The 24,243-nt window shown below is 37.2% G+C and overlaps 1 protein-coding gene across 16 annotated transcripts in view; it reads left to right on the plus strand.

Annotated features, from left to right (window-relative positions):
- CADPS2 (calcium dependent secretion activator 2) overlaps nucleotides 1-24,243 on the plus strand; it is a 552,734-nt gene that overhangs the window by 522,466 nt on the left and 6,025 nt on the right. For 13 of the 16 annotated variants that reach the window (XM_028489806.2, XM_055084855.1, XM_028489809.2 and 10 more), the window contains 2 exons: nucleotides 3,890-3,997; nucleotides 22,376-22,480. In XM_028489806.2, coding sequence (XP_028345607.1) covers nucleotides 3,890-3,997; nucleotides 22,376-22,480 — 213 coding nt within the window. Of the gene's footprint in view, nucleotides 1-3,889; nucleotides 3,998-4,455; nucleotides 4,636-4,780; nucleotides 5,038-22,375; nucleotides 22,481-24,243 lie in introns of those variants that run through there. The other 3 variants (XM_055084856.1, XM_055084858.1, XM_055084859.1) reach the window with 3 other exon arrangements.

The following is a 24,243-nucleotide window of genomic DNA, read 5'->3' on the forward strand; positions in this document are numbered from 1 at the left end:
ACAACGAAGTGAATCAGTTATACATATACATATGTTCCCATATCTCTTCCCTCTTGCGTCTCCCTCCCTCCCACCCTCCCTATCCCACCCCTCCAGGTGGTCACAAAGCACCAAGCTGATCTTCCTGTGCTATGCGGCTGCTTCCCACTAGCTATCCACCCTACGTTTGGTAGTGTATATATGTCCATGCCACTCTCTCACTTCGTCCCAGCTTATCCGTCCCCCCACCCCGTGTCCTCAATCCCATTCTCTACGCTGCGTGATCTCAAAGTTTTAAATGGGAGAATGAAAAACAACATTTACTCTCTCTTAGTGGTATTTAATACATAATGTGCTCGCTATGTGGTTTTTAATTGTTATTTTCTCGTTCATTAAGAAAACCGTAATTACAAATATAGAAAAGATTTCTAAATGTAGCTGTCCAGAACAAAATATCCTTGAAAAAATTCATCCATATCTACAGTTGTTGAAGTTTAACAGGCTGCTCCTTCGATAAGGTTGGAGACACCCACTTGCACCAGAATGTGTAGCAGTATTTATTCTACCTGGTGATGCAGTCACATGCATGCTTTTCATTTACACACCAGCAAACAAAAACTTAACTGAGTGTGTTCAGTTTTTTGCTTTTTTAACTAAACTTTATTTCCTAATAAGATAACATGTAATAATGGAATGAGACGCAGTGACTTCCAAAATATGTAGATCTCACTGCCATAAAACAGTCTTTGCACAAAGGAGCACTGAACCAGTGATAATGTCTTCTATCCAAACACGTTTGTACTGTAAGTAGAAACTGTTTAAAAGGAAAATTACATCTTTTTCAGCAATTTATCAGAGATAATTACCCTTCATACACCAAAGGAAGGATAAAGTGTTTTAAAGAACTATAATTCTAATTGGTAAATGTCACCAGCTGTTGCAGTTATTCTTACTTGTGTATATTCTTTTAATGATTATAGTCTCATGCCACAAGCTACATGAAAATATATTCACTAGGTGTGAAATTCCCGTATGTCACAGTTTCAAGAATACGTAAACAGCTCAAAGATAAAGGAAGAAATAATGCTAATGAGGAAAGTAAGAATTGTAGGTTTTGTTTTCTAGGCAAGTGGATCTTAATTTGCCAAAGGGGAGAAAATGTAATTTCAAAAAGAAAAAAACAAGAAGAAAAAGACAACACTTAATTTGTTAAAATAAACTTTTAAATGAGCTTTACTTCACACCCTCAACCAGGGTTGTGATTTTCTTAGAGAGCTGTAGAACTGTCTCAGCTTACAGATTTCAGTATTATATCCCTTGGGTCTGCCAAAGGGAATAGCACTGAGTTTTCTTTTAGGCTTAAACTATGAAGTATTTGTTAGTTTTAGATGGCAAAAGATAAATTCTTCCTGGACAGTGTTTCATGATGTCTAATGTTATCTTAAAAGTGATCAAGGAAACGGAAAAAAAATTACCTTTGGGTCTGTGGCAAGTGTTTAAAGCCATCATTCTCCATTTCTCCTGGCTGTAACTCAGTTTCCAGTGAGTCTGATGGGTCAAGTGATTGACTAGTTTAAACTTCTAAGCGTACTCTTCTTTTGAAAGGCAGAAATAAAAATGGGGTAGCTGTGGGGAAAAATGGTGGAGGAGGCACGCCTCTCATGTGTTGATTCTTAACTCTCAGTTCCTCTGGGCTGTGCCCAGCTGCCTTGGTATTATACCGCAGCATTTTGTTTCTAGGCACCTGACTGAAACTCAGATGTGGAGTTGACTTGTTATCATGTATAGAAAGTCGTTCTCCTGTCATTTTCATTCTGCGGCAGTATCCTTTCTGAATGTTTGCACTTTCGGTGTCTTGACAAATTTGAGAGGCACGGAGAGAAATGCTTATCTTATGGGCTAGTTGTCTTCAACTGTTAATAGTAGTTAGTAATCTTGTACAAATTACCCTGCCTTTTTACTGGAAAAACTTACGTATAACACCCATCGCCCCCAAAGAAGAAAATAACCTAGGCTTCTCTTGAGTAGCCTTGTAATTATTTAAACTTTCAGACATTGCTTATGAGAATTATGTAGAAAAATAGTGAAGGCATGAATTTGGTAAGTTGTCTCCATTAAGTTTGGAATATATTTCCTACATAGTGTATGGATGCTCTGGAAGGAAAGATCAGTGAAGACATTTATATAAATAGTTGTTTCAGATTATAGCTAGTCACGAATTTTGTTATATCAAGGTTATGTTTGAAAGGATCCTTCAGCCCATGTGGTATAAATTTCCCTTTAGGCTAAATGTAAGAGGTAAATATATAAGAACTTTCTGTGATTTTCATTGCCCAGAAATAACTGTGTTACCAAAAAATCAAATTAATTTTTATTAATGAGATATGCCCAATGTCTATACTGTGCACTGGTTAAGAGATGGGCAGTTTTATCATTGTATCAATACATAAAATACAATCCCCTCCCGGAAAAAGAAGTGATAAGAACTTTGTCCTTCATATAAGGAAAAGGCACTACTCCTGTCCTAGCATCACTCAGATGTATATCTTGTCTTTCCTGCAGTAGTAATAGTTAAATGATTCATATCCTCTTTCACCTGGTTTCCTTACATTATTTACTTTTACAAAGAGTCCATTGATGGAGTTTATAAGTGCATCCTATAGATATGAAATTATGCACGACTGACATTGACTTATTCGGGCATCAGTTCTACCATTTCATCATTATTATTGTCCTATTCTAATTAAATGAATTACTCAGTACAGACTGAATCAACCCCAGGTATAGAGTATACAGATCATCTAGTCCAGCTCTGTGAAACTAAAAGAAGAACTAGAGATAAATTTAGAAGGAAAACTCTTTAGGAGCCATTCAGGTTTTCGTCCCTCCCTGGTGCTGATTCTGTAGACTCTGTAGCAAGGAGGAATTCTCTTAACTGCCTTATCTTGTCTAATATTAGAAGACACCAAATGTTGAGTAACTTTGGAAACTTATCTAATCCACATCTTTGGCTCTTCATGGGAGACTAGTTCATCAATATTCTTATTGCATTTCTAAAATAATATAAATCCTTGAGGTAGTATTGATAAATATGGATGAGTAGAAGCAATGGGTAACCCACAAAATTTTGATTTGCATTTCACTTTGTAATGCATTAAATGTTTTTTGTTCAATATCTTCCTAATAAGAAAATTTATTTTGTATTCCTTGAACACCCATAGTAGTTGAGGAAGGCAAACCAAGGAAAGCTAACATTTTTTAAAAATATATATAGATAAACGAGCCAGAAATGATGAAAAGGAAATTGAACTTACAATCAGGAAATGATTATTGCATGTGGGAATTTTTTTGAAAAATGTATTCATTTATACTGCTTGGCATATTGACCTAGCAAGGCAGCCATTTAAAAAAAAAAAAAAAAAGAGTATCTACTAGCTTACAACCACATATTTCTAATCATCTTAATAATGATAAGTAACTACGACCTCAAGTTATAGACCTCAAGAATAAACTTTTATTTACTTTAATTATGGAATTTGAAGGTGTCCATTGTTGATTTGATCTTAAGCATATTTTTCTACTGTAACTTTTTTTTTTTTTTTGCGGTATGCGGGCGTCTCACTGTTGTGGCCTCTCGCGTTGCGGAGCACAGGCTCCGGACGCGCAGGCTCAGTGGCCATGGCTCACGGGACTATCCACTCCGCGGCATGTGGGATCCTCCCGGACCGGGGCACGAAACTGTGTCCCCTGCATCGGTAGGCGGACTCTCAACCACTGCGCCACCAGGGAAGCCCTCTACTGTAACTTTTGAAATGATATAAGGAATGATATTCTAGGATGGTGATTAAATAACATTTTCACAATCAAGACCTGATATTGTTTTATTCCCTGTGCTTTTTCCTCACAACAGAAACCAGGAATGGATCTGGCAGACACCTATATTATGTTTGTTCGGCAAAACCAGGATATTCTTCGAGAAAAGGTCAATGAGGAAATGTATATAGAAAAGTTGTTTGATGTAAGTAACTACCCTTGCAAATCATGCTGGCTTTGTAGATGTACTGTGAAGGAAAAAGTTACACTTTGATGGTATGTCTGCAAAGCAGACTCTCTTTATTTCTTTTTCTTCTACGCAGCTAATATAGTTGATCATTTTATTTCTTTGACTGCTGACAGAAGCCTTAACTGGCTTTTTTCTATACTTGAAAACCGTCACTATTAGAGTGAGAGTCTCAAAATCCTTCTAAGGTTAATTTTAGCAAGCAAGATGATATCCAGTTACCGTTGTGTATAGTTTACATCACTTGCCTTTGCAGCAGTCCATAAACAGAATCAGACTGTCATGAATTTGGCCCCTACTATAAAAGTTTTTCTTAAGTCAATATAATAGTCTTCATTTAAACAAAGAAATAAGCTGCAATAAAGGCAGATATCTGCCACTGTACTGTTAGTGTGCATTTTCATCTTGCTTTCCAGTACTGATGTTTGCTAACAGATAGAATACTGCTGTGGACTCCTGAAGGTCTTCACTGAGGCATGGCAGCTCCTAGAATGGGGAGGTTGTGGTTTTAGATGCCCTGATCAACACGTTTCATTCACCAAGTACCTGTAAAAGAGACTAAGAGAGCAGTCCATTTCACCAACAATGTTGTCACTCATTTGTAATTATTCAGCAGTAAGTTCAAAGGAAATGGTACTTTGCTTGTGACATAACTTGGCATAATTCAGTACAGTGCTGATTCTGAAATGTAATATTTGCTTTGAACTGTATTTATTTATGTACATCTTCTCTGCATTTTAGAAATGCTTTTCTGGCAGTTTCATTTAATTATGCAAGTTACTGCAAATGTTTTCATAACAGCAATTCACGGGCTTCATGGTGACACTTCAGCTGTGGCAGTTACAGAAGGTCCTGCTACATCATCATCTCCACCATGGTCTGTCATGTCAGTGTTTGCTGTTTGTCAGATTGGGTGGTCAAAATGAGCCTTATCTTTCATATTTTATGTTTCTAGCCTCTACCCAGGCTGTTTTACAATAAAAGTATCATCTGTTTTAATAAGCTAAGTGTTAATATGTGTGAAAAGAATGATTTCCTAAAAGCTTTGATGCCCTGCAGGGGTAGAAAAATTATCACCCATCCAGCTGGCTCCTTTACAAAATACTGAAACCATATTAGCAACTTCTGCTTCCACTTGGTATTGCTCTGAATTTACAAGCATATGTTTCACTTCCAAGTTCTCTTTTACTTTTTTTGCTTATGTGGTAATTTTCAAAAATGTTGAACAGAAAAGAAAAGTTGAGTTGACGTTATTCCCATTATGTTTCTTCTTGGTATAGCTAAAGCACATCTTCTAGGGTGAAAAAATGGTGGAGTCATTCTGGAAATAGGCCACTGTGTGTGTGTGTGTGTGTGTGTGTATGTGTGTGTGTGTGTTTCTTAACATCTTCCATTTTTTGTCTTGGCGACCTATTTACTAGAAAGCTTGCCATCAGATTGTAACAGAGGTAGAATTTCTTTTCTTTTCTTTTTTTATAAATTTATTTACTTATTTATTTATTTTAGTCTGCGTTGGGTCTTCGTTGCTGCACGCGGGCTTTCTCTAGTTGCAGTGAGCGGGGGCTACTCTTCATTGCGGTGCGCGGGCTTCTCATCGCGGTGGCTTCTCTTGTTGTGGAGCACGGGCTCTAGGCGCGCAGGCTTCAGTAGTTGTTGCACTCGAGCTCAGTAGTTGTGGCTTGCGGGCTCTAGAGCACAGGCTCAGTATTTGTGGCGCACGGGCTTAGTTGCTCCACGGCATGTGGGATCTTCCTGGACCTGGGCTCGAACCCGATGTCCCCTGCATTGGCAGGCAGATTCTTAACCACTGCACCACCAGGGAAGTCCCAGAATTTCTTTCTTCATAAAGTTATTTCCTACTTAAACTCCCCTTCATTCACCAAACTTCTTTTGAAGGCTTTTTGTACGGCAGCAATAACAAACAGAGCTAACTAAAGCGGATGCCAGGAGGCCAACATTCAAATGGTGTGCTAGTTTGATTGTCCTGGTGATAGGCATATACTTTCCTTTCAACGCCTAAGCGTCAGACATGGCTGTGAGTTTGCTTCTAAAAGGAACCCTTGACAAGCAACCATTCTGTTTTGGTTGTGAAGGTTTTGTCATTCTGTGTATCCCCAGTAGAACATTGGACTTGTTTTGTGTAAAATAGTTATAATGTCCTTAAACATTCTAATATTTTTAAGTTGCACATTTTTATTACTGTAATTAAAAATAAAAAGTAAACTGTAATTCTATTGATATGTCACCAAGAATAACATATGAAGGGGTACCGAGGGCCCCTAATTAGCCAAGACTGAATTTGCCTCAATTACAGTTAGTAAATGAGAGGTTATCAAGTATGTGTTGAAAGGTAAAGTAGAATGTGTATCTTAAGCAACAGATCATTACTGAGAGACGTTATATAATTATTGGAAATCCACTTGGCTGGAGCTTAAAATAATATCGTTAGGTGTCAAGAAACAGTTGAAAGTAATGACCCTATAAATCCTGTTAGCAACCTTAGTCTGTTACAGATAAAAGACTGAACAGTTTTATTCAGGCATCATGACAAACTTTTGCTATTCCAATTCGCTTCCTGAGTAAGGAAATGGAGCCTCCCACCTTCAGATGCAGAAGAAAATGTGTACACACACACTCACACGCCTGCGTGCAGACATGCGCACACTCACTGCAGTGAGTCAATACTTAGTGGTTTTAACCCACCCAGATGAGAGTACAGGGCCTGCAGTTTCTGGTCATGAAATATGAGAGCTTAACTCCTTACAAAAGATATGCTTTTTATCCAGATGAAGTTCGCTTCGTTCTAGAACACATAGCAGTATTTCTATATAAAACAATTATTCTACAAAACACCCATCCTGCCACCAACACCAACACTTTAGAAAAGAATGCTTGTGTTTTACTAAAGAATTTTTTTCCGCATGATGCCTCATGCGTGAAAAAGACTGCTGAAAATTCTCTGAAACTGGCCCTGAGAGTAGTAATTAATTACTTGTGGTGTTCCTGGCCTCAGAAACTTTTTGATCAGTTAAGCATCTAACTAGTTCCTGATATTTGTGGCTAAATACCTTAGGGTTCTGTTTAAATAACTGTACCAGGGACTAAGGTCAAAAAAATGACCATTGGGCTTCCCTGGTGGCGCAGTGGTTGAGAGTCCGCCTGCCGATGCCGGGGACACGGGTTCGCGCCCCGGTCCGGGAAGATCCCACATGCCGCGGAGCGGCTGGGCGCGTGAGCCATGGCCGCTGGGCCTGCGCGTCCGGAGCCTGCGCTCCGCAACGGGAGAGGCCACAACAGTGAGAGGCCCGCGTATCGCAAAAAAAAAAAAAATGACCATTGCCCTGGATTTGCATCCATTGTTTTGGGGATGCACCTACAAAGGAGAATGGTACCTTCTACTGTTGTCCATGTGCAGCACCCCACCCCAGCCATACACCATGACTCTGCTTCCTGAGCATCCCACACTGCTGTTATTATTGTTCTAGCCCCTAATGGAAGTTTTCTTATTTCTTCAATGTGTCAGAGAGGGGGATGACTAAAATCTGTATTATCTGCAAGACCATAGATAGGATAATCTTAGACGTTTACATCAAATCTTGAAATAGTAAAACTAAAAGTATCATTTGAAGATCAAAACAGTTAATATTAGGATAAATATCAAGACATTCTGCTTTACTCCATAAGTGGTTAAACTTACAAAACACTTTCTGCTTAAAACAGAAGTAACTTCAAAAAAGTGTAAGTAAATGATGGCAGATCCCCTGTTTAATGGAAGGTACTAAGTTTGATTAAGGCACATCCCTAATCTTTTCAAAGTGTCAAAATCATTATAATAGCCTTCCCTGTCACCACTACTATTCGCAGGGCACCTCCATGTACCAGGAAATGTGCTAGATACTTGACCTACACCATTTCTAACCTTCTGAGTAGATGCCATCACCCCCATTTTAGCCTTATTTTCAGGTTAAGGAATCTCCCACCCAGAGACAATAAAGGACTTGTTAAGTCGGACTTTGAAATTGTGTCTCTCTAGTTTCAAAGTCCATGTTATGTCTACCATACTTCAGACTTAGAAAACTTGAAGGGGTAAAACAGTGTTTGTAGGAAGAGGGCTAGACCAGGAATCCAGAAACCTCAGTTCCAGCTACAGTTGTGCCATGAATTGGATGAGTGAGCTTCAAGAAGTTATGTCATCTGTTTGAGACTCAGTGTAGGTAGTACATATAAACTGAAGAAGCTAGTCTAGAACTCCAGATGGTTTCTGAAATCCCTTCCAGATTTTAAACCAACAAATTAAATTAGTTTTAATTTTAGCAGTGGCGCCAAAAGTTACTGGGTGGTTGCATGCTGAGTCTTGCACCCCGGAGTAGCAATCAGTTCTTAAGTTTTTTTGTGATGGCCAGGTGAGAGCAATAAGCAGTAGCAATTACAGTAGATAAGTAGAAAATAGATTCTATATAAAGACTGTCATTTGACATTCTGTATAGCTACCACCATGGTTCTGAACCCTACATTTAGAAAAATGGTTGGAACTCATATATTCTGTATTCATGTTAAGTCTTTCTGAGTGACCAGAATATCTTAAACAGAGGCTGTCTTTGCCTGTCAAGTGGTCATTGGTGGTGCACAAGCTGTTTAAAATCTATATGTTAATTTAATAGTCCCTGCGTTGCACAGTATATTCTTGTAGCTTATATTGTACAACATGGGGAATATAGCCAATATTTTATAACTATAAATGGAGTACAACCTTTAATTATTGTGAATCACTATATTGTATATCTGTAACTTATATAATATTGTATAGCAACTATACTTAAATTTAAAAAAAGAAAAAATTATACTCACTTATTACCATTATGTTTTGAATTTAGCCAAAGGAAAAAAATATACATGTTAAATCTACTTTTTCAATTAAAAAAAAAAAGTGTCTTATCTGGGTAAGAGAAATCTAAAGGAAGTTCTGTAGCAGAAGAGAATATGGATTCACCAAAAGAAGGTGTTCTGCTTTGCAGGCAATCTCCCTTACCCCAGTGTATAAAACATCATTGTCAGTAGCTGTTTAAAAAATTTTATCAAATCAAAACCATCTACAACTTGTCTGATCCCAATATAAAGGCATGGCAATGATTTTCTAATTCTTAAGTTCTATTTTTAATGCCTACTATGATGTTTCTTCCCACGCTCTCAAGTTTCAGCAAACACAGTGAGAGCCCCAAGTGCCCATGGGTCAGGAGAGAGGCTGGGCAACTTCCCTGAGAGCTTTGGATCTCTGGGTCATAAAGTGGTGATGTTTCAGAAATCAAAACTGGCACCACGGTAATCGCCACGAGAGCATCCTCTGTGGTCACTTCCTAATGTCCAAGAATATTACAATGCTGAGGCCCGTAGGGGTCGACTGAAGTGCATCCTGCTGTCTAGGAGAGACACTCAACCTACGTACCTCTCTAAACCTCTGTGCATTTATAGGGCATTTCCCGTCTTGTGTCCCTTTGAAACAATTTCGATTTAGCTCTCGTGTTGCTGAAGACACATCAGGGTGCAGTATTTAATTGGTAAATCATGCAGATTAAACATTCTCTTGTGTTATAAACTGATTAAATATCTAATTGTTGAGGAGTTTCATCTCAATGAGATTTTTTTTTAAACCGTGTTGTGATGTCTTCTAAAATTAAAAGTAATTCTTTAAATGATAATTAATCAGTGATATTCATCCGAATAGTGTTTTATGAAGGATTAATTTCTTAGGACTTCCCTTGAAAAGAATTCTTTTCAGTAAAGAAACTGTAAATTAAACATTTTAAGTAAAATCGACCTGAACTATGTCAGTGAGTTCAGTAGCCATTTTAAGATATGGTAAGAAAGAAAAATGAAACTATTGCAAGTGAATATGCTTTTCAAAATAAAACTAATTTTGCACTTCTATGCTCTTGTTTGTCTCTGGACTCCCAAATAAGAAAAAGGGGGGAAATGCTCAGAATTTTTGAGTTTACTGTTTCACACCAATGCCCAAATTTTTGATTTGAGAATTTATTTATCCTCAGTAAGATTGACACTACTATTCTTAACTTATTTAAAAATTAAATTGATCATGTTGGTTTCCCGAGAATACATGAAATCAACAGGACATCGGTAAGAATGGCTGCTAGATAGTAGGATATATTTAGAACCGACCGTCTACTTTTTCAGTCATATTCCCTGGATGAATTTCTTTGTGTATGTAATCAACCTCATTATTAGAAATGCAGGCTGGAACCCGTTAAGACCTGTTAAGAAGACTTCTTTGCCTTCTTGCATTTCTTATCATTCCATGATATTATAGATATATTCTCTTATATGTGAATGTCGATTTGAAAATAACACTTTTCCTCTTTTCAATGATCTTTCACTTTCAAATGACGAGCAAGTTGTTATATACCTGCCTAAATCAGCATAGCTTCCCGTTACAGAGTATTTTCTTTTTGGTTTTGTCCCTATGTAAAAAGAAGTCAAATATAAAGCATTAACTTTGGCACATTATGCCCAATCATGATTTCCCTATCAACACTCAAAATTAAATGTTACCATTGCTCTCACGTCGTTCCATTATTTTCCTTTTCCATCACTAGAAAAGATGGATGATAGAAGCTCAGTGATGTACTTGAGACTATTTGAGATCATTTATTTCTACTTACTGTTAGGTCGTGTACCCTGGGCCACACTGTGCGCTAAAGGTAGATAAGAAGTTTAACTGTATGTTTCTTACTTGTGTTATAGGACCGGCATCTCACAGCTCCTACATTTGAACAATGTCTTATTTAGCTGCTTTAACACATTGTTTTCCAGGTGGTGTTTTTTATTTTCATTAAGTATATTCCTGCTTTGTTTTACCCACAGTATTCGGACTCCCATTGAAGTTGTTTGACGTCTTTTAAGACAGTTGTAGTCAGACTTGTTCTGTATATGGTCATGTCTGCCTCAATAAATGCCATATACAGAGCTTGCTCCTTAGCTGTTTTCTTTTTTCCCCTCAAAGTTTGTTTCTCTTCAAAACCTCTGCTCTCAAATTACAGCTCTCTCGTTCATTTTAGTTAATAATCCTTATTTTCATGTTATCATTTGTAAGTGTAAGGATTTATGAAAGGATCTACTTTTGATGTACGCTGTGTGCCAAAATAGCTTTGGCAAGTCCAGACGCGGCTCTGCGGCCAAAGGCCCTCATTTGAATCTAAGCTGTTGGTGAATTAAGACCTGAGAAACTTGAGATAAGCGTGCCTAATTGCCTAAAAGAAACTCAACAAGAAAATGTATTGTAGCTTGTTGATCTTATTTCTTTAATAATTCAAAAGAATCTTCCAGAAATATGTGGACTTCTTCCTTAGACTCTTGAAATGTGATCACGGGACACAATTGTCATTTGGCACTTGCCCAGAAATACACATCTTTGCATGAGGCACCTGGACATATGTGGCAGGTCTGGTAGAATCAGCTAATTAACAACACAGGCTTAAACAGGCACCTCATCTGGCAGTGCAGTTAGTTGCCTGATGGTACGCAGCAGGATAGGGTAGTGCTTTTTATTTTTCTATCCTAATGGTCTGCTGCCCACCTAATTTTGCCTTATTGTCAGTCACTACTTACCGCAGCTTGGGGCCCTCCCAGGAGGCTAAATTATTATCAAAGGATTAGGGAGATGTAGCCTTGCAGCTCTGACATTTCTGATTACTTGTCTATGCCCGAACACTAATTAGCTGTGACTAATTAAGAAAAATGTTCCTGCCATAGAAAACCATTTAAAAGAACTGAGAAGTAGAAAAGCAATTCAAAAGCTGAGCAGTGCTCAGATTTGCTGATGCTCTTTAGATTTCCACCAGAGCCTTAACTCACCTTTAATTGTGCTCAGAATTTAAAAAAACAAAAAAAACAAAAAAAACTCACATGTGAACTGATCTGAGGATTTGGTTTGAATAGGAAAAAAAAAAAAAATTGCGGTTGATCACCTAAAATCTCTTAGCAATAGTAAAACTCTCTCTGATGAATGGAAAATGTCAAAACTTGCATTTTCATCGAGAAATTTTTCTTAACACCGAACGCATAAATATGCATTTGCTTCCATTCACCCAAGCCGGTAACAGTGACTTAAGAGTCATGGAAGAAATTAGAATATTCTCCCTCCTGATTTTATCAAAGATAGTTGAAATAATTACAAGCAACATGTTGAGCAATTTCAAAAGTTATTTAGTATTGATTTCATGCTGGCTTCACATGTAATATGGTCTGAAAACTCTGACTTCTCCACGCAGAGCCTGGCTTTTCCTCGGTGGTTTGCATGCTTGCACTGCATCTGGCAACCAGTGACTTATTAATGAAAATACCCAGGACTCCCTTGAGACCAGCATCTCTTTCAGTTGACCAGTGTGATGTTTTCATAGAAATGATAGCTACCGTTCTTCTCTTCAAACCTAACTTCATAAGCAAATGACACACGACTTTAAAGCCATTTTCTCTGGTAGCCTTTTGAACTCCTCCTCCGTCAGACACTCCCTCTGCAAGCTTTCCATGCAGCCCCATCTACATGGTCAGTGCCGTTCACAAGAGGGCAGAGCAGTGGCAGCCAGATTGCCACTATTGACTACGTCCAACAAAAAAAAAAAAAAAAAAAAAAAATCCGTGTAAGGAAACGGCTATTGTAGTAAATCAGCATCATTGTGGGAAAAACCGTGTGTTTACTGAATGCATTGAAAGGAAACTCTGTAAAAGAACAATTTTCACAGGTACTTATAAATACCTAAACTCCAGAGAGCCCTCAATTTCTTGATCTCAGCCCAGCCCTAATTGAGACCATCTAAATTTTGCTCTCTTAAATATGGGCAAAATGTTTTGTTTGACATAAAGCAAGTTCTAACCCCTACGTCACCAAAATTCTTCATGCTGTTTTTTAAACCCATTTCCCTTTTTCCTCTCAGTGGAGAACAAAAAGCAGGTAGCCAGCATCTCTAGGGAATAATCCTTCCTATATATAAAGACTGTTATTAAGGCACCTGTCATACTTGTCTACTCCAGGATAAATAATCCCTATTTGCTAAACTTCTCTTCATAGGCCCCTTTTCTAGCCCTTTAATCATGTTTGTGGCTGTCCTTTGAAACTTCTCAAAATGTTCTCGGTCATGCTTAGGGTTTAGAGTCAGGAACAGGATGCAGTATTTGAATGTGGCTGAACAAGATTTTTTTCAAGGCATATTCCTATTTATGCATTCTCATGGATAACTTTCCCATACTTTTGCTCTGCTGATCCTTATAAATTTGGTCCCATATACTACCCATATTTCTTGTTGACTTTCCTCTTACTGCCTATGTTATACAGTTAAAAATGTATACGTTTATAGATGTAGGATGGTCATTCATTTGATGTTTTGGATGCATACGATCTAGAAAACAAATCCAATTCATCCTTCAAATAGGATGTGCAAGGGACGGTAGTGAATGTTGGGCTTTAAAGGTTAGCCATTGGGACTTCCCTGGCGGTCCAGTGGTTAAGACTCTGCACTTCCACTGCAGGGGGCACTGGTTCAATCCCTGGTTGGGAAACTAAGATCCCACATGCTGTGCGCCCAAAAAAAGCAAAAAAAAAACGTTAGGCATTTGTTTCCTCCCACATAGTTAGGTATCTCTGTCACAATGACTCGGTAGGATTCTAACTAAAATAGGAAATCAAAACCCCTCTTATTATTTATTCATACAACCACTATTTGTTTTCTAGAGGCCACACACTGCTAGAGGCTGAGAATGCAATGTTAGATAAGATACACCAAGTTCCTGCCCTAAGCGAGCTTACATTCTTAACGGCCAAGTGGGTCTTCTGAAAAACTTGTTAATTTCTCCATTAAAATGTTTCATATTTTCATCTATTGAATAGACACTAATAGATTTTTTTCCAAATGGATGTACTATGGAGAATTAAAATTTAGTACCCTTTCAAAATAGATGATAGTGATTATCTAAATATGATGTTTATTTATTTCTCTCTGTTGCAAGTGGATGATTGGAAACTTGCCAGAATTTAGGGCCAATGCAAGGGTTGTACCTAGCTCTAGTGCCTGCAATATCAAATGCTGTGACAGTACACCAAGGGCACGCTCTCCCTCTCTACCCTTCATGGTTTCTTTGCTCAAAAGCCAGGCTTATACCAGCTCCCAGGAGAGCTCTCGTGTTCCTATTGACTCAAGTCAATAGTGCCATACCAATGATGTTTCTGACTTTTTTTTTTTTTAACACCTCTCACAAAACGAACAAGCATTGAAAGCACCCAGGACATGTCACTTCTTGGTGTCAATGCACAGGCAGTGCTGCCAGCCATACACCAGATATGCCCCACAGCCTCAGATACCCCCCAGGAATAGCTACCAATACCCCTGAGCATATGCTGGAGGGGCAGCTCACTGCATGCGTGACAGACTCTTGAGGGCCAATCCAGGAGCTGAGCACATCAACCTCTGAGCACATAATGTTATCATATCTTTGTGTATAAGAGTATATATGTGGACGCTCATATATGTACATAGACATGGGGGTTTGTTAGTTTACAGTACTTTCTCCTTTACTTAATTCATCACTTAAAACAAAATTAGACTGTCACATTTTCAGTTCTATGTTAAATTTCTTTAGCCAGATGCAGTTGTTTACTTTTTGATGATGTCTACAACTTTAGCATGCATTAAATTATTTTGCTATTAATGAAACATGTAATTCAAGTCAACGGTTCCCCTGGCTCTGATATTCTTTTATCTTTCTTCTGTTGAAAAGCTGCCCTGCCACTATTATATACATAACAGTTTATGTTTCCAAATATTTAAAAGCATTCAGTCCTTCAACAAATATGTAATGCATGTCATGTGCCAGACATTCTGCTAAGGGCTCCAGATATCAATAAAAAGACTTGGTTTCTGCCTTATGGATACTCACAGCCCTGTGAGGCAGACATAGGGCACATTGTGCAGTGTTTTTATAGACACCTGTACAGAGTTCTAGGAGCAGGAAATACAGGAGCATCTAAGTCTACCTGGTAAGAGATAGTGTTGGCTTCATAGCAGAAATGATAGTTGAGCTGAGTCTTAAAGGTCAACGTGAATCTGGCCAATGAAACGTACATGGGAATAAAAGTCCAGACAGAGGGATTGGCATGCCCCAAAACCATAGATATAGGGAAAGCCAACATCTAGCAGATGAGCAGGTCATTCAGGTCCTGTGGGAGTGCACCATGAGTCAGAGACCGGAAGGTAGCTATTTATCCCAGTCCCTACAACACTCTGGAAGAGGGACTTTGGAATAATTGTTCCCTATTTTTTATAAGGAAACTGAAGCAGAAAGACTTGCTAACCGTTAATTCTCAGACCTAGGTTTTATCTCAAACTTGTACCATTTAATAGTCTAATTTATTTTTATCCAGATCCTACATTATTGATTTAAATGCAATATCGACCAAACTTTTATATATAGTACTTAAGATGAGTCATTCAACCAGATGAACAGGTCATATGCCCAAATAAATCATTCATAGTCTATGTCTGCACCCCAAACTGGTGCACACACCATTGTAACTGGGTTGACCACTGAGTTCAACCAAACCATTGATTACTCAAAAGATTAGCCAAACCAGTGTGCGTTGCATCATTTGTCAATAAGTAGGCGAGAGGCGGAACAACTGATGATCTGAAATTTTCAGTTTGTAATCACTAATCTTTTTAGCACCAGGGAAGGAACCACAGAATAAATTTACAAAGGCACTTGCCTACTTGAGGATAATGAAAATGAAGAATAGTATTGATTTTAATGCTCTTTGTCTAGTGTGAGAATAGGTAGGCTAGTTTAATAATATTTCAGGATATTTTGGAAGAAAGGAAATTTGGGGTTAATGAAATAGTAGTGAGTGGAAAAGAGCTTTTGCAACCCCCAGTTTGTGGAACTTACCCTGTTATGTAACTTATCCTATTTTATAACTGAAGAGGATTGAATGCATCTTGGAAGTGTCTTGGTTATTATATTCATGCATTTTTTAAAAGAAAAGTAATGGGGAAAAAAAAAGTACTGAACTTCAAGAGCAGGAAAGACTTTTCAGCATTCAACAAGCATTTATTAGGTACCTACTATATGCCAAACCTCCCATGTTAGTACTTTTTACATTTTCCCTTTCTTAACAGACATCATAGTACTCATGAACTCTCCTTTGCAGACTTCCTCATAGAGATAAGAAATGAAAATCGCCCTGAATGTGAGTTTATTGAATATGGAAGGAAAAAGACATGAATCAAGTTCTTGTCTCTTCTGTATTTTTAAAAAAGAAGATGTAGAAAACTGCACACATAGATCGAGTCCCCTCATGAATGAACTAAGGATCTTCTTTCCACATTGCTTTGTTTTGTTGCAGTGAAAAAAAAATTCTTCCCAGTATTCCTAAGCATTAGGGTATATGGCACTTTAAAACAACTTAAGAAGGAAACACGTGGGAAATGCATAGCACAAGAACCATTTGGTTGGTTACCCTAACAGAGTGTGGTTCTTCCAAAAATTTATTACATTATGTAATTACATTATCAGGTGTACAAATACCTTTGGAAATGCAGATTACAGTAACTTGCAAGAAAATGTGATGGACTTCTTGGAAACAACAAGCATCTCCTGTATTACTTCACAATCCTGTGTTATGATAACTATCAGGAACCACCAGGAATGGTAGAGTTGTTTTCTTAGTTGTTTGCTACAAGCATCAAACTACTCTTAAAAAATCAGAGACTTCATTGATGGAACAGACTGTTTCATAGAAGAAAATGGAATAACCTAGTAGTCATGAGCACGGACTCTGGAGCATAGACATAAGATGAATCTTAACCTTGCCACTTATATACACTTAAATAAGTAAATTGCTTAATCTAAACTCAGTTTTCTACCTACGTGAGCTCAGTTTCCATGCAAAATAGGAATGATAACCACTTCATCAAGGTTGTTTTAAGAATCAAATGAAAATTTAACTGATGCACTTGAACTTCCCATGGAGGATTTTTTAAAAGCATCAGATGCCTTTTATAATCAGAGTAGTAGTATTATATAATATATAATATAATATATTGTATATAACATTATTTGTTATTATAAAATAATAAGAATACTTCACAGTTCTTAATAAATCTCATTTATTCCTCATTATACTTTATTGTTTCATTTTTATAATATGTCTGTACTTCATTAAAAGGCCAAATGAAACTTCTGGAGTCCTAGACTTGCATATTTAGATGAACAAAGCTATATTTAAGTAGCATTAAAAAAAAACAATTTGGCTTTTCCCTTCTTTTAGGAGAATCACAAGCTATATTGCTTCTAATCATGCCCCTTCCTTTGACAGTCAAATCTAATCTCATAGTATTTCTGGAGAGCATAAAAATCTTATTTTAAAGCTAGTTCATATAATCTGTCCGTCATATCACAGATGAGAAAACTGAGGCATAGAGAAAGCAAGTGACAGGCTCAGTCAAGCAAATAGTCGCATCACAGGGGCTGGCACTGCGGCCCCTGCAGCTTCTGTGTTGATGTTCTTCTCTGGTGTGTTCACGGCCAGCCCTCAGCCTCCATGTCCAGATGCGAGTCTCTGTTTCCCTCCTCCTGTGCGCCTCCGGGGCTAGCTGGTTGATAGATGTAGGTTGGGTTGAACACTTCCTGTATTCTTAACCTAATAGACTGGTTTCAGTTTTCCTTAAATATAGCCTTTAATCCTATTCCAAGCCAACACAAAATTCACACTTAAAACTTTCAAAATGCTTGTGTTTTGAGGGTCTGTTTTGTGGAACCAAATCATTTCAGTGGGTTAGCTTGAAAAGAGGGTGGAAATGTTGGTATTATTATATCAAATGTACCATTAATATAGATCTGCATTTTAGTGCCTAGAAATGGGAAGTGACCACGAATTTAGTTATATTAAACAGATGTACTATTGACAAAAGGAACACTCCATGTATAAAGAAACATTTCTATTTACTTTTTAATGTACTGGTGAAACTGTAGGTCATTAACATTTCTAAATAATGTGTTGCCCTCTAAAGCCACGGAATGATCCTAAAGGATGCTTTATATTTATCAAGCTTTTCAAAACTGTTATTCTTTTATCCAATTCAACTTAACATTTAAAAGGCACATACTTCCTAAGATGAGATTTTCTAGATGGTATATCATTTCAACACGGTGACTTGACTCTGGTAAAACTATCAGCTTCTCTTGAAATAAATGAAGAAATGCACACATACTGTGGAAATGTAGCCATTTCATATCTGGGGGGCACTAAAAAGTGCTGGGTTTTTTTTTTTCCGTTGTTCACCTATTGAGGCGAGCCTAGCTGGAGAAGAATGAAAATATATCAACTAGTTGTACCAAGTTCATAATCAATAAAAAGCTAAACACTTAAGCAGAAAATATATCACAGATTTGTTCCCCAGCAAAGCAACTATTTTTACCCTGCCATCATCATCAGAAGCCACATTCTGACAGAAATCATTTGCTTGAAGCAGCCGCAGTATATGAACCCTATGTGGTCCTGTGATTCAGATTTAGGAATATCAGCCCCAGAAGGTCTGAAGACATTGTGCATTAGTATGTATTGAGACCTCATTCCAGGTGGCAAGCAGCTGGACTTTTTAAAAAATAAAACTTCCAAAATAAAGGCGAAGCGCCTGTTTCCAGGCAGTAAGTGTTATATTTAATTGAATCCTCCTCAAAATGTTATAAATTAGGCAGCAAAGGGAGCCGTGCATATTTAATATATTTGTTTTGTATTTCCACTAGTCAACAGAATAATGAAATTCCTTAACTACTTCTCTTTAACTTGCATGAAGAAAGCACGGTATGTTGCTAAATCTCTTTTCACCAGCACTGCCGAGAAACAACTTTAATCCTTGTTAGAAAATTGCAGAGTCTGGGGCTGACAAAGAGCTCATGCTTGTTCCATTGTTAGTGCTCCCCGGCCCCAAGAGCAGAGCCCTTTACAGCTGCGTGGATCCCGCCCGGCTCAGCTGCACTATTTAGGAGAGGAGGTTCGTCAATTTCTATTGACAATGGAGAGAGTTTTTCAGGGCCTGTAGCAGTGCTGACACAGTAGGGGATCAATGCCAGCCATTCAGAATGCACCCTCTTTCATTGCTTTCGTTTGTTAATTCAAGACTAAAGGTCCACTGAGGGGGTTCAGGGTGTTTAAGAAAGCTGATGAACTGTTTAAGAAAGCCGATGAACTGCAAGCGTTTATAGCCCTGGTGTGGCAATTTCCATAGTCAGTGGCAACTCCTGGCACTGAGGGAGCTGTGTCCTTGTTGACCCTCTTGTTATTAAAAATGCACAAGTGCTGCGCTTCTCAATATTTCAACACTCTTTCATTGTCAATACCACCTTCTGAGCCCTTCAGCTTGTTGCTTGCTCTAAAGATCTTCTTAGATTGGGTTTGAAAACTTCACCTTAAACACTAGATTAGACTGATGTTCTGTTTTCCGTGCTCCTGTTGATTTGTTGAACCTTCCCAGGGCTGGAAAGCAAGTAGCAGCTTGATGGGGAGACGGGCTGCTAATATGATTTACCAGTCTACAGTCATGCACAATAAGTGTGAATAAATACAGGGGTCTCACAGAGTCAACCCTAGCCTTTCCTTTCCTTTTATTTTTGCTTTAAAAGAGATATCTCAAGAAAATGAAGTGAGTAAGGCATGCCCTTACAGGAGTTGAATGAACCACAAAAAAGAAAAAAAAAAAAAAAAAAAACATATATTTTGTTAAAGTGGTAGGCTGCTGGCATGGATTCATGGAGGAAAAAAGTGTAAAATATACACTAACTGCTTTATTCTTAAGTAGACCAAGCAGGGAATAAAGCAGTAATGCCATACCCACGACTTGAGTGCAAGCTCCAGCGCCCCTTCCTTGTCATCCCCTGAAAGGAAAAGTGAATAGTCACACAAGTTGCTTTATAAAATTAACTTTTCCAAAATGAAAGCACATTTTCTAACAGTCACACTTCACTGCACATTCACCCCTTTCAAATTTTTTTTGCTTTGCTTTGGAGCGTGGTTTGGTTTGGTTGGGGGGAATGGCGCTAACTTACCTCTGACTTTTTTCTCAAGATGAAAAAAATGGAATCTATGGGCCCTCCACCCAGAAGAAGAACATAACCATTGCAACACCAGAAATAGGAAAATGCTAGTGATTTCTCTTTGGTGGTTTTGTCTGTTTGGTGTGTGTGTGTGTGTGTGTGTGTGTGTGTGTGTGTGTGTGTGTGTCATTAATTTTAAATTACCTAAGGATTTTTTAAGAACGTGAGATGCATATGGAGTAATTTTAAGAAAGCATTTTCATTTATCTCAGATTCATGCAACTTACCATATATATAGTAACTTTACAGTCTAACAGCCCGATTAACTTGTATGTTATAAACTTTGTACAATATATCGTATTTTGTCCCCCCAACTAAAAAAAAAAAATTATTCCTTGAAGAAGCGCTATAATTTAAGAGTCATAACCGTTAGGACTACATTTTAGTTTTCAAGTTACTTGGAGGGTGGGCTGGGGGCGAGGGTTTTAATTCAGTATACTCATATTCAATATCACCAATACCTATGAGTACTTACCTGCATTAAAATAGAACTCAAGTAGTTGAGGCTATAACTTGAAATAAGGAAGTATAGAATTTAAATACCAGATACTAATCTATTAAGATTTAATATGTCAGCTGAAGTACTGAATTTTTTAGCAGTTTATTTTTTAAGAACTTAGGAGTATCTCATTTTATAAAACTTATTTCTGATACTTTTACATGTCCTGAAAGTTAGGAAAGTAATCATTAGGAAGAAGCAAAACTGGGTACATGAATAATATGTTTTTAAACAACCATAGCCCATCTCATATTTTAAAAACTTGAATGTTCATTCATCCATTTACTATCACAGTATTCAGTAAATCCGTTATTCATTTTCATTAGCTTATCTCATTTTATGCATGTGTGTCCAGTGTGCCAACAAATTAATCGAAATAAGTCTGATGAAATGTTAAACTAATTCATTTTTATATTATGCTTAAACTACCATTCCTTATACTAAATTTTATTAGAACGATGTTAGTAAATACGAGTCCAGGTGAATTTCAGACTCACTTCTATCACTTGAGATTTCTTTTAGAAATTTGTATTTACTGCTTTATTGTGGAAGAAAAATATCTTTTAAGATTTTTTTCTGTGTTTGAACACCTAAGAACCTATGCACATACATATGTGATCTGTAGTGTCACTGTGTGTACACAAGCAAGGCACAAAATACCTTCTCTTTCAAAAACTCTTTTGTCATTTCCTAAATGCTGCGTGCACATTGATATTTCTCACAGTTATCTGAATGAGTAGCATTATTTTCTTACAGTATTACAAACCTGGCTCTGGCGTGTAAGTACTGAATCCCTTAAAATGCCATCACTAATGGCAGATTGCCCCTTTTTTGAAAATAGGAACAAAATTTCTCCTTTTACTATACTCACAGGCATTATATAGGAGCAGGAAAGTACATTAGAGAAGAATTTCAGTTTTCCCACCAAGAGAGTTATAATAAACAGAGAGAAAATATGAACCCTCCAAAAACACTTGCAAAATGAAACAGATTGTTTTCTTTTATAATTTGGTCAACTGACATCTGTTTTTGTGATTCTTATAAGACCCAAGAATTCCATCATGATAATGTTCCTTCCTAAGATCGGAAATCTTTATTTTAGGTGGTTTTAGACCATCTTGGCAAATACTTAAGAACCGATAGTAGATAAAGGTGTGATTGGGGATTAGAGGTGAGTAAGCTGTGGATGTTTTTTGCCATCCCGCCTTTAAAGTGCTATTTCTAGGTATTGCCTACATGCATGATGGCATCTACTCTGATTTTTACATAACATACAGGCTAATGGGAAATTTCCCTTTGAAAATAATTTACCTGTTTTTTTCCTGCTGCTTGGCAGCCCATTCAGTCCCATAACATGTATTTAGTACCCATTGTTACCTACAAATTACGAAGCAGGCCGCTAGGCTGTAAGTGCAAAAACACGGTTTCCCATGAATATGTTACAGCTAAAAGACTGTAATGTTAATTCGTGTAAAGAACAGCCTAGGTCAACTTAGCAGATTTTCTAGCAAAACATACAATTCTGTTAACAGGAAATTATAGCATTATTGACTTCAAGTGCTGATCTATGGTCATTTCAGAGTGTTTCATTACCCCCTCATTACCGAATCTGTTAAATGAATACTGCAGAGGTTGTTTTCTTTTCTGTTTTCTTCCCCCCCCCCCGCCCCCATCCTCCTTTCCAGCAATGGTACAGCAGTTCCATGAAAGTCATTTGTGTGTGGTTGGCTGATAGATTAGACCTTCAGCTTCATATTTACCAACTGAAGACACTAATCAAGATTGTGAAGGTAAACAAAATGTGTTTAGATGTGAATTGCCCAGCAAGCTATAAAGAATAATGGCAAGATATTGACATATAAGAAAATCGTATTTAATATACCTGAGTGGTTGTAAGTACTTTAAAAACATCACTTTCAGCAATGATGTGCTGCTGTTTATTCCATTTTCAGTTAGATTACTAAATAAACATAAATTTATCGTTTTTGCATTAATAAATTAAAAGTATTTTGTTATCAAGTAATCATATTTGAAGATAATATATACATATAGCCCCTAGCACATTTACCTGGAGGTAGTAGGTCCACAGTAATTTTGTATTAATTGTCTTAGGTATAGAAATGTTTTCTCCTAATATATTTCCTTCATATTTATTAATATATTATTATGAGGGCTTTTGAATTATATTTGCCCCTAGGTTAAGGAGAGTCTCCTTTGTTTTGTTATATCCTGATATGAAAGTAAAACATTGTCCCTGCCTGAATTCTTTTGGAAGCATTCCCCTTCTTAAATGTAAGAGATGATCAGTATGAGTGTCGGGGACCAGCCATAACCACTAACAGATGTTATATCAGTTCAGTGAGGCCATTTTGACTTCTGCTTTTCAAGAGGAAATGTAATCACGTGCATGTTATATTGAGTGAGTAGGGGCTTTAAAGTAATATATTATTCAACATGATTTTTCACACCTTATAAATTCCAGTGGAAATACAAAATTTACCACAGGTATAACTTTTTCTTAAAATTGAGACAAATTCTACATTATGGCAAAAAACATAACTCTAAGCTCTTGTGAATCAGCTGTTCCTTTAAATAAGTGACTTTTACTTCCATTCTAGTACCATTTATCAAATGGTATATGTATACCATTGATGTATTTATATGTGTGTGCCTATATATGTGTGTATGTATATTTGCACGTACATATATATGTATATGTGTATATTTGTGTGTATATGTACACACACACACACACACACACACACATACACAGTGGTTCTCACAATGTCATTCCTGATATAATATTATCAGCATCACCTGGGAACTTGTTAGACATGCAAATTCTTCGGCTCCACACCAGACTCACTAAGTCAGAGCGTCTGAGACTAGGGCCTGGCCATCTGTGCATGAACAAGCCCTCCAGAGGATTCTGATAGAGATAAAGTTTGAGAAGAACCACTGTGTCACATCATTAAAAGTTTTATCCACATTAAAATATTTTCCACCATTCTCTTGGTTCCTGCAGTCTCATTAGAGTATGAATTCTTTTGTGCCACAGACACATAGGTTATAGAAAGATCCACCAAGAGGAAAGTTCTGTTCTAGAGTCAGAAATCGGCAAATCTGCTGGAACAGAGAACCAGACCTATAATGTCACAGTAATAGCAATCATGACTAGTCATAAATAAATAGCAAGTAAAATTAGTCACCCACTAATTTTAATACACTAAAACATTACATTTCAATCGACAGACTACCTTTGATCTAGAACACTTTTTACCAGGTGTTATTTATTTTACAAAGAAACTGAAAACACATTATGATATGTTCATGTTTGCTTTAGTTCCTCCATGGTTTCTTCCTTGTTTCTATAAATGTCACTTGGAGAGCTTTCAACTGAAGTTTGTTTTTCATAAAAGAGAATCAGAATAATCTGTGTTTACCTGCTAAATATGTGTACATGTTAAGATTGCAGTCTATACTGTGACTAATATTGGGATTAGCTTGTTCCCCTTAGGATCAGCCATATTTTTTTTTTTTTTTTTTTTTTTTT

This window comes from Physeter macrocephalus, chromosome 5 (assembly GCF_002837175.3).
Source record: "Physeter macrocephalus isolate SW-GA chromosome 5, ASM283717v5, whole genome shotgun sequence".
Lineage (NCBI taxonomy): Eukaryota > Metazoa > Chordata > Mammalia > Artiodactyla > Physeteridae > Physeter > Physeter macrocephalus.